At 38.8% G+C, this 11,537-nt stretch overlaps 1 protein-coding gene across 2 annotated transcripts in view; it reads right to left on the bottom strand.

The window, feature by feature from the left end:
* MAP3K5 (mitogen-activated protein kinase kinase kinase 5) overlaps positions 1 to 11,537 on the bottom strand; it is a 103,722-nt gene that overhangs the window by 53,209 nt on the left and 38,976 nt on the right. The window contains exons 4-6 of one of the 2 annotated variants that reach the window (XM_005518470.3): positions 2,687 to 2,880; positions 2,285 to 2,453; positions 1,258 to 1,364 (exon numbers count right to left, since the gene is read on the bottom strand). In XM_005518470.3, the coding sequence (XP_005518527.2) occupies positions 1,258 to 1,364; positions 2,285 to 2,453; positions 2,687 to 2,880 (470 nt within the window). The remainder of the gene's footprint in view (positions 1 to 1,257; positions 1,365 to 2,284; positions 2,454 to 2,686; positions 2,881 to 11,537) is intronic. The other variant, XM_014263701.2, reaches the window with a different exon arrangement.

Genomic DNA, 11,537 nt, shown 5'->3' on the forward strand with positions numbered 1-11,537 from the left:
TTTTGTCAGATATTCTCAGAGGCAACACTTCAGAGCCACAGAACCAATGCAGTATAAGGATATGCCTGAAAAGAATATGCTGCAGTTTTTCAGGTTTTTAGTGCCTCAGTGAACTAGTCCCACTTTCAAAGGCGACTTTATCCCAGAAAACTGTGACCTTAAGGTCTAAACAACACATTACAGCTCCAAGGAACACCTAGTGACCCTTGTGAAGGCTCTGTAGAAGTGACAGATACATACTGGATTATTTAATCTGCAAAACTTCACATATTTATGTCAAAGTGGAAACAAATATTTATACCTTCATTTACCTGGTATAAAGGCACAAGAAAGGACCTGGATATTTTATTCAGACAAAAAATGCCAGACAGCTGTTTTTAAATTTTTTTTTGTTTTCTTTTTTTCTTTCAAAACCAGGGTTATTTTTTCAAGTAATTCCTTGTGACATGTGACATCCCTTTCACCTGATATGCAGTTTTAAGCCTCCTCAGTGAACCTGAATTACAAAGTTCAAATCTGTGAGAAGCAGAACCATCTATAGACATTTTCTATACTTGACCATTTCAATACCTGCTGACACCTGGTCTACTCCTCTAAAAGTCAACAGCAAAATGTTCACTGTGATAACAGCAATGGAGCAGAGAACATCTGTAACTTCCTTTGAAAAAACTCCCCTTTTTGTCACTTGCTTAAATGTCAGTATCCTAGAAAGAAAATCTAGGCTTGGCTTTTATTTAATCCATAGAAGCAGTGTATGTTGCACCATGTATCACATTTTGCCCATGTTATCAGAGAAGGTGAAAGTTAGTTTATCATCATAATACAATAAAATCTTCTTATGGACATTTGATGAATGTTTCCTGTTTCTGTCTCCTGACATTAGCAGAACTCAGACTTGAATGAGATGATGTCTTTCCCAGCATGAATGATGCAGCGCTGTCTCTTACACTGCAATGTTAAAAGTGTATTTTACAGAAGGAAAAATATTGTTAGGTATTTATTTGCTCTAATTTAGGTATTGAAACAAAAAATAATGCAAACCTGTGGAAGGACAAATCAAACATGCCAAAGGAAAAGGAATGAAATTTGATAGTATGAAACAAAAAGAAGATTAGAATCCTCAGAGCCCCTTCAGTCAAAGTCATAAGACTGTGTATAAAGATCCCAGTAGGAAACTTCACACAGGATTACCCACACCTTACAAAGTTTGAAGCTTTGATTTACTGTTCCACAGCAGAAGGAAGGGTAAATTCTTACCTGTTAAGTGCAAATGCATAATGCAACCTCACATGGTGGTGGGAAGCCAAGTCAAAAGTGGGAAGTTTTTCTAAAGTTTTCACCAATTTCACAATGGAATCATAATCCTTCCAAAGGAAAGGAATAATAAAGTTTTAAGTGACTGTACTAAGGTATGCCTATATATACTCCTCTTCAACCTAAGCAGCTATTATTTCATTTCAGTCCATCTTAAGTTTTATGGATTTCAGTTTCTACAGCGTCAAACTGTAAATAGCCTAGCACTAATCAGAGATGGGAATATGCACGGTATTTAGCAGGGAAGCACAATTTAGTCTCCTGTGATACTTCAACATGGTCCCTTGGAAATTTTCATACATCTGTTTCATGATTAAAGTTAGCTCCAGGAACTGAACACATGTCAGCGCTCATTTTGTGCAGACATTACAAAGCTAACTGCATTTGAATTAAGGCATCTCAAATCTCTGAAGTAGGCATAAAACAAGACTCTTTAATACCACAGTTTTTAAAGTAGCTTACTCACTGACATATTTAAAAAACAAATAAAAATTAAAAAAAAACGAACTCAAACCACTTCCTAACATTTAAGGGGTGACAATTGAAATTACAGATAACAAGGCAAACAATTACTAGCATCATTCCAAAACCTGAAACGCATATGAGCTATTTATGTTTCCACACGGAACATCACCAGCTTTGGTGACAAAGAATGCATTTGCCTATCAATTGCAAAATGCCACCATAGACTTTAACTACATGCTGTTCATCACACAACAGTGCTGAGACAGAGAACAGTTATTACATGTCATGTACTTTTTAGGTACAGCTATAAAACTCTTTTCTGCTATGGAAAGGCAAACAGTGAAACTACAAAACAAAATAAAAACATCAGAGAAGACACGATAAAAGATTTTTACTAGTATGCTTTATCCACACAGTTTATTAAAAAATCTGTGCAAAATACACTAAAAATTTCTGTGAGAATGTAATTTATTTTACTACTCCTAGTAGTGCACAGAACTCCTACCTGGATGTCTCTGTAGGACAGCAGCAAATTTATTACAATGTCAGCAGACAAGACTTCAACGTTATCTACTCGCTGCCGAATTCTTGCCAGCTCTGCTGCAAGCTCTTTGCCCGTGTAAAGTGTCCGGGCCTTCCTGATGTCATTCAGAATGGATTCCCGGAAATACTGGCTGGAGAGGAACAACTTCACATCAGCAATTTGGGACAGGTCCCTCACACTTGTTTTACTGGCCCCATGGCTCTCCCACAATGCGTGTGCAGAACATGTATTGATAAAGCAGTGTCAGTGCAGGTATTGGGTCAAGCTGAGCTATTAAGTATCAGTTTTTCTAAACAGAAGGCAGAAGAGGCTGACAGTTATCTTGCCAGCCTTTTGACATGGGTGTACAAGAAGACAACTCACCTTGAACTGGCCTGTGCCACCTTCAAGAGCTGAATAAATCGATCCACCAGAGGTAAGCATATAGGCCCAAGGAGAGACTCAAAACCAGGCGGCATCAGCTCCGTGAGTCCCTTCACAAAACTGCTATCACAGCAGTACACCTTGTTATGTGGAGTTATCATATAAGGAACAAATATGTAGTTCCCAGTGCACATCTACAGGAAAACAAGGGGCAATATTTAGCACAGTTATGGCTTGGCAAGCCAAAGTACAAAACAACTGTATTTACTATCTGCAGAATTCCACCTGTTGAAGTCAAAGGCAGACCTGCTGCTTACTTCAACAAGGCTAAGTTTTGACTCATAAATTCAGTTTTCACATCAAATATGATATACAACTGAAATGTATTCTTTCATATTTCTGATCTGCTTCCTGTAAAATCAGTCTTTTCAGAAGTATCAAGTTGACCTTAAAATTGCAGTTGGCTCAGTAGCGAAACAAATCTCAGGCCACACCCTGAAGAGGCAGATGGAATCAAAAGAAGCTGAGCTACTTGCTTTTCAAGGAGACATGATTAGAGAGCAGTACAGTTTGGCTTACAGATACTGGAAACAATAACACAATTTTGCTGCCTCACAACAGGAAAACCGTAGAGAAAATTAATCCTCATATGAATTGCAAAATGACTCAAATAGTTTTGCATTCAAAAAGCAATATAAATTCCCTACTAAGTAGAAAATATTTTCAATGGGACTTGAAATCATATATAGTTCAGAATAATCACTTACAGAGCACCTCAGTGTTGCTAAACTGCATTGATTTTTATATATCAATGTATCACAGATACTTTGCAAAAAAAACCCAAAAAACCAAAAACTTAAGTATCTTCCAAGGAATAGGGAGGCATGATGTCTGCTGACTGGGGTATGTGTTTGAGTACAGACTTATGTGCAGATAAAGTTGCTGAATATTTGTGGTTTAAAGAGTCTTAACTGTGAGACAGAATACCAACAAAATTGGGATGAGTTCCTCCATTCGTATGTCAAAGTTCAGCCTCTATTACTGAAGTGCCCAGCAGCCCAACAACAAAAGCCTTAAGGAAGCAATTCTTGAGACTCATCATTTTTGGTACCCCTAAATTGCTTCCAGGGTTAATTATTTTCTGCTCAGCTGCTTTGACTCTCCCAGAAGTCAATACGGCAATGCAGACATCACTTCAGAAACTCCCCTGCCTAGCTGAGCTCCACACATTGAGAGGGCATTGACTGAGTAGTTTTTGAATGCACAAAAGCAGCTGTGTTCTTAAAACATGCATTTTAACACACATTATTAGATTTTTAAAAGATGGAAGGACAAAGGTACTCAAGTCTGCAAAACATATGTGTGTAGACATGTCAGTAAACACACGTTTGTGTACAAATCAGAGACTGGCTATGAAAGTACAGGAATTATTTTTTAATTACACCCATCATACTATGAAATTGTAAGACCTCAATATAAAGGCAAACCCAATGCACTTCAGAGGGGTATCAATAGACTCTGTAAAATCTAAAAACAATTGCATTTACATGAGGTAAATTGAGTTCAACTAACACAGAAGTTGTTTGGAGATTATTATATAGAGTGCCTTGCACAAGGCTTAATTTAGACTTCTTTCCCCAACCACTGCAAATTACTGCTGCTGAAGAGCTAGGGAATATTTATCTCTGTGTGACTGCAGCAATTCCAAAGGAAACTTGAGAACTGGGGAGTATATGACAAATTTTTTAACAAGTAACTAAGGAGTGGGATGCCAGAACCCAAACTGGTTGTCTGTGAAACAGAGAAGTGAATGGATACTTCTATTCAAGAATATCCTAGCATGTAAGGCAATCACATGCTCTCAGCAGTGAATGGATGAACTTTTTACCCTGCTAAAATCTAATGAGCCCCACAATCAAAGGCAGAGGGCAAATCATGAATCTGCTGGAACTGGTTTCAGCAATTATAGGAGATGGGTACACGGCCACTGGCTTAAGAGCCACTATCACACATCAGCAGACTATTCTCCAGTTTTACTTTTCTAGATAAAGGAGAAAAAGGTTGGGAAGTCAGAGTCAAGAAAAAGGGTGAAAGTAGCTACAGATATCCGGAGACAAGAATTTTACTTCCTAATGTTTATTCAGTGCATTTAAAATAAATTCAAGACTGTTTGCAGGAAAACCTTCTCAGACCTCTGACACACCATTTCCAATGCTCAGGTCTTAAAAATCAGCTCTGAAAAAGGATGTTTCCATCTTTTGAAATTCACAAAACCCAAGGTTTACCGTTGTAAAATGGTCATGCCATCTACACAGACAGTACCAGACTCTTAATTTTTAATTCTACCGGGAGGAGAACTGCTCTTCCTGCAGATGACAAGTGCCTGAATCCATTACTGAGCATGAGCCCTCAGAAACTCATCCTTAGTGCACCTTCTGTAGGAAGTATGTATCTGTTTCAGTGAATCAAGAGAGTCAGCACAAGTTTGTACACATTCTTCCTGTTAACTGAGGGGGGAAAAGAAAAGCTGGTAATACTACAGAGCCTGGTATAGAAGACATGTGGACCCAAGAGTCTTTGGAAGCAGTGGACAGGGAAAAACTTAACAGCAAAAGACAGGGGAAAACTGTGAGAAGAAAAGAGAAGAAAATTAATCCATTTACAGCTGTTCAGAGGGCTCCCAGGGAATTGTCTCAAGGTAGAATCTCACCCTGATATTCAGTAGCTAGCAGTGTGAAAACACAGTGGCCTTTCCCTCAGCTAGGGCATCACTTTGCTTTTTAATTTAACCTAGATAGTTATCTTTTGTGGGAACTCTGTGTCTGTGAAACCTCTCAAATTCAGCTGAAATTCATCAGACAGACAAACAGGCAGATACAGAACAAATGTGGAGGATGAAAAACCAGTACAAGCTCTTAAGTTTCATTTCCTTAGGAAATACGCTTAAAAAAAAAAAAAAGTAGGAGTACACATGCAACAAAGCTAAGAAACACAAGAAATAACTGACCTCAATTTCACTTCCCTAGCTAAAGAATACAGTAGGTAGATATTTAACAGCTAATCCTAACAAACGCTAACATGCAGTAGCTCTAGAGTAAAAAAAAAAAAATCAAAAGTTATATATTATTTACTAAAGGTGGTGGTGGAAGAAAGATAACAGTGCTGGCAAGACTGCTTTTATATAACAAAGTCTACAGTCCCTACTGTGGAGAAATACACTGTGTCACCATCACAAATTCTAATTGCAAAGAGCTCGACTCCAGCTGCATTTGGGCTATGATTAGAGCGGGAGCCTAGGAGAACCAAGCTGTGGGGGAAGCAGTCGTGGAGCTACTCTAAATATGAGACAACTCTCAATAATTTTCCCCAAAGCAGAGTGTGCAATTTCTTCTTTTCTCATTCATCGAGTGATGGACTCTGTCTCAGCAACTTATACTTCTTTCTCATAATTTTTTGTCAAAATATAAGCTACGCCAAATTAAGTCAGAAAGGATCAGGTGGTCTTTCTGACAGACGCTTCCTATCTGCTCACACTCTGCATTACATTTTCACTTAGTGCATATTACTAGACTTGGAAGCTTAAATATATTCAATTTATTTTATTAAAATTTGCTCTGTAATATTCCATCTCAACTCTCTGGTATCCACAAAATCTGGTATTTTTTCTAACCCTAACTGACTTCCCTCTATACTCTAAGTCTGTTAAGCCCACAAGACAAAATTGTTTTACTTTGATCCATTCTTGTGACTCACCATATAATGTATAATGAAAGTAACAGATAGAAGTCTTTCAATAAAAACAGGGTATTTTTTTGAAAAGTAGCATTTTAAATACAATTTTAATATTCTGTTATGTCAACACCCTTTAAAAACATGCGTTGATTACTGGGGCTTGAAAAGTGGGTGGGAATAGATCCCTCCCAATCAAGAACAGGTGCTGCAAGTTTCATTTTGCAACCCTCTTTCTTTATAAAACCTTCATTATTTAAGATTCAAAAGCTCAAATTACGCTAGTGAAAATGACAAGGGGATTGCAGGGCACCTGAGTTGTATGTTGAAAGGCACTACTGAAAACACCTGGGGCTGGGACAGGACTCGAGTGTCCATGCATAGAGTTCAGTGATAGCTACTGTGGTTCAGACTGATGCACGAGAACTCAGGACATTAGACAGGAAATCCTGGCCTAAGCTCTCAGATCAGCTGAGCTACTTTCACCTGGGAGATATGAACATACATATCTTTGAAAGCCTTGGGCCAGCACACTCAGTACCTGGCAACAGCAGGTCATTCTCCAACAGACAATTCATGTCAGCCCATTTCATCAATTTGGTCAGACTAATCAGAAGGCATCAGAAGTGTGGCTGGCACCAGCTACACACATAAATGTTCACAACTAAATGACAGAATCTGTAATTAATTTTTGCAAATATTTTAATAGCTCTGTATTTTTCTGATGTCCCTTCCTCATTTACTGAGGACAAATTCCAAAGTGTGAGTAATTTCAGTCAGAGAGGTAAAATCATTCTTAATAGCTCTGTAATTACAGAATTTAAGACAAGGCTGCTTCTAGCTAGACCTAGAGCACCAAGCACCTCTAGTGCTCCAGCCACTGGAACATTAAGCACCTCTCTCTTGTTCAATATCTCTTCTCAGCTTCTGAAAGAAATTAATACAGCACCTATTTGTATTCAAGAGATAATAAAAATAAATAGCATATACTTAATGACCACAGTAAGAATATAAACCAGCCCTTCTTTCAATATCCCCCTCTTCCACAGAACCACTACTTGTGAAAAGGGCAGCTTTTCAGACCTGAATGAGACCATGTCTTAGAAAGAACATCGTGAAATAAGATAAACCCTACGCTCTTTCTCACAAATAAATCTGATGTAGTACAAATTATTTTTTTTTTCTGAAAGTTGCTCAGATTAAAAAGACATGGTGCTGGACAAAGGAACATTTGAGTTCTGGCCAATTAATTACCTTATCCTGACTTTTTCTTCAAAAAGAGGGGAAAAAAATCTGAAAAATTGCAGAGCCAGCGATGCACAGTCCTCCAAATTCCCTAAGGCTCTTTATTAACACTGCTCTGTTGGAATAGTTTAGCAATCAAATATCCACAAACAGAGGAAAACTGCTTTCAAAGACAAGAAGCATCAAAGAAAACAAAGATTCCCCAAATCAAAACCATGATACTTTAGTCATGGATGGGAGAATCTAGCAGAATGCCACCCACTTGCCAAAGCTTCAGGTCAGCATCCAATGTAACATTGGAAACTAAAAGAAAAAAAAATAATCAGCTGAAGTAATAAAAATAGCCAGTATCTCTCACAGTAGGAAGTGTTCTTCCTGATGACACTCTTCTAATTAAGAGAGCTTTTCTATTTTCCCCACTCATTCTTTTGAGAAATACCTGCTTTTATTTCAATTCTTCTGGTGAAATTTTTAAGTTAGTTCTCTGACTGCACGTGGTATTATGTGTAGCAGATGGCAAAATCATAAACCAAGTTATTAAATCTATTCCCTCCATCCCCCAAACACACAGTAAATCAACATGTGCTGATATTTTAATGAATACAGACTCAGTTTGGGTTTACTTTCAATCCCGCTCTAATGAACAATAGCCTTACTACTGATTTGAAAAGGAACTTAAGTAAGCCTCATGCCTCAAATGAACTGAAGCACAGAGACTGGATCTACTCTATCAAATACTCCCCCTTTTTTGAGAATATATTCTTTCTTTATATACTCAGCAGTAGCATTCTATTGCAGCCATGCTACATCTTAAATGCTTGCTAAAAATCAGCTTACAGTCTACATGGTCATTTGACATAGGAAAAAAAGCTACCAACCTTTTCCTAGGAAAGTATATGTTAAATATATTAGTCAAGAATTCAAAAAATTAAAGACTAGGCAAGAGACAGTGTTGTATCATAAATAATAAATACCACAGCTATCATTTTCAATGAAATATTTACTGAAGGCTACACAGCATTTTTACATACTTGGATGTCAAATTAGCCACAAATCTCTTGTTAGCTGGATGAAAAGTATTAAAAATATTTACCCCTATTTCCATGGAGAAAGAAGCCAACAGTTAAACATACCCTATGCTACAGTCTTTTAACAGCAGCAATATGGAGATCCTGAGTTTGCAGATGCCTCTGGAATGCCTCATCCAGAGTCACAGAATGGGTCAGGTTGGAAGACACCACAGTGGTCATCTGGTCCAACCACTCAAGCAGGATCATCCTAGGGTACATGGCACAGGACTGTGTCCAGACAGCTCTGGAATATCTCCAGTCAGGGAGACTCCACAATTTCTCTGGGCAATCTGTTCCAGTGCTTGGTCACCAGCACAGCAAAGTTCTTTTCCTGTTCAGGTGGAATTTCCTGTGCCTCAGTGTCTGCCCATTGCCTCATGTTCTAGTCCTTGGCACCACTGAAAAGAGCCTGGCTCCATGTTCTTGACACCCTCCCCTCAGATACTTTAGCCATGGATGAGGACCCCTCTCAGCTGTCTCTTCTCAAGGCTGAACAGGCCAAGCTCCCTCAGCCTTTCCTCCTAAGAGATGCTCCAGTCCTTCCATCATCTTTGTTGCCCTGTGCCGGACCTGCTCCAGGAGCTCCATGTCTCTCTTGCACTGGGGATCTCAGAACTGGATGAGTTCTCCCACTCACATTAAAGGAGTGCTACACCAAACTCTCTCAAGCTACATCTTAAACAAGAGGCAATTAGGAAAGGCTGTGGAAAACCAGTAAAAATTACAATCATAGAGGCATAGAATAGTTTGGATTAGAAGGGACCTTAAATGTCTTCCAGTTCCAACATCTCTGTTGTGTCCAGGGACACCTGCCACTAGACCAGGTTGCTCAGAACCCCATCCAGCCTGGCTTTGAACTCTTCCAGGGATGGGGCATCCATAGCTTCTCTGGGCAATCCATTCCTGTGCCTTACCACCCTCACAGTACATAATTTCTCCCTAATACCTAATCTAAACCTACCCTCTTTGAGCTTGAAGCCATTGCCCTTTGTCCTATCACTACAGTCTGATCCCTTCAAGTGTTAGAAAGGCAAAACCCTACTAATGGTGCCAGGCCACACAACACTAACCCTGTCATTTAATCGCTAATGCCTGCATGTCAGCTGCCCAAGAGAACAACTCCCATTGCCTCCAAGGGCCCTTCTGATCAGACCAGGAGCTGTTTTGCAGTCTCACAACCCAGGCAGCCCCCAAGGCTAACCACTTCCCCAACCTGGTGCAAGAAAGCAGCCTGAACTGAAAGGTGTGCACTGTGTCAAGGTGTAACTTACCGCAATGGGTTGAAAACCACATGTAGAATACATTCATATTAAACACTCAAGATTCAGCAAGAAGTCAAATTTTTAAAAAATTGAATAGACCTGCAACTTTCCTCCAAAGGTGGTAGAATTTAAACTGTGGTGAATTATGATGAAATTAAAACTGATTAGCTAAAACTAGCAATATACAGTCATGAACCATAACCTTTACAGCAACCTCTTATGACTGAAAGTGTTTACTAGTAATTTCTAGAATGCCTCTGCTGCTTGACTGACCCCAAAAATCAGATAACAGCAAAAACTAAACTTAAGCTTTCAACCAGCAAAGTAACTACCTCCTGTAAAAATGTATGGTTTTGGTATTACTGGAACGTTTGGAAAAGGTCCAACTAAATAGCTATAAAGCCACATATAACAGGAAATAAGCCAATGTTATCTTGTACTGCTCTACTCAGACAGGCTCCAGGCAGCTTATCCTTGCTATGCAACATTGTATTGACTATTATTAGGAAGCACAAAAATCCCGTCAGAAGAACAAAACAGTTGTCAATAGATTTTTTTATTTTTTAATCCCACTTATTTTTAGGGATCCAAGTTTTATGAAAAGCAAATACAAGGCATTTCAGTTCGGCAGATGCACACAAACTTGTTTTACAACCTTTTTAATCCCCTGGTGCCAAGGATACCACAGTCCTGATATGGGTGATGTTTGCATGCTATTAAAATGCACATTCTAGAATAGCAAGACTGAACTCCTTGTTCATCCATACGTGAATTTTATTATATTTTCATATCAGTAACCTCATATGACTGTTTTTGTTAAGGGTGGGAATCAGAGACATGGCTTCTGTCAAACAGAACCTTCATCGTACCCATTTATCCAAGAATCATAAAATTTATGAAGAAACATTATTTTTATGAAGCAGGTATTATATTCAGTAGTTAGGCATGCACCGACATTGTGAAAAATCTACTTCCAGGTAATCTGGCTGACATCATGCTGAAAAAAGTGAAGAAAAAGGAGACAAAGGAGCTGCTAAAACCATTTCACTGACTTCCCTGTTCTAATCCCAGGGAAAATACTTCCTCCCAGAAAAGATGTTATGTGGGTGTGCTTGAAAACATCTGAGACTTTCAAGGAACACATTCTTTTTCTGGCATACACTGAAGCATTTCTAAAAGTGATAAATGACAGTGTCACAGTCACCTATCCAAATTTAAATGGAAAACAGAACAATTCTTTCTGAAACAGATGAAGGCCAAGTTATCTTACCTCTCCTTGAGCTTCGGGGACTGTCATTTAAAAACAGGACAAGACGACATCTCCCCTTTATTCTATTGTACCAGTCATCTCCTGCTGGCTTCCTGCTAAGAGAGCTCTCCCTCTACCCTCCCAGGAACATTACATTAGTCACACATCATTTTCTCTAGGTCCTGGGCCACCAGAACAAAAAACGCAGAATGTAATACATTCATTTACAAGAAAGGCCTTACTGTTCTCTTTTCATTTTATGGAAAAGACCTAACTGATCATTTCTTCCATTTTCA

The sequence above is a fragment of the Pseudopodoces humilis genome, chromosome 3 (assembly GCF_049639895.1).
Source record: "Pseudopodoces humilis isolate 2021_Gansu_Grassland_sample_001 chromosome 3, ASM4963989v1, whole genome shotgun sequence".
Lineage (NCBI taxonomy): Eukaryota > Metazoa > Chordata > Aves > Passeriformes > Paridae > Pseudopodoces > Pseudopodoces humilis.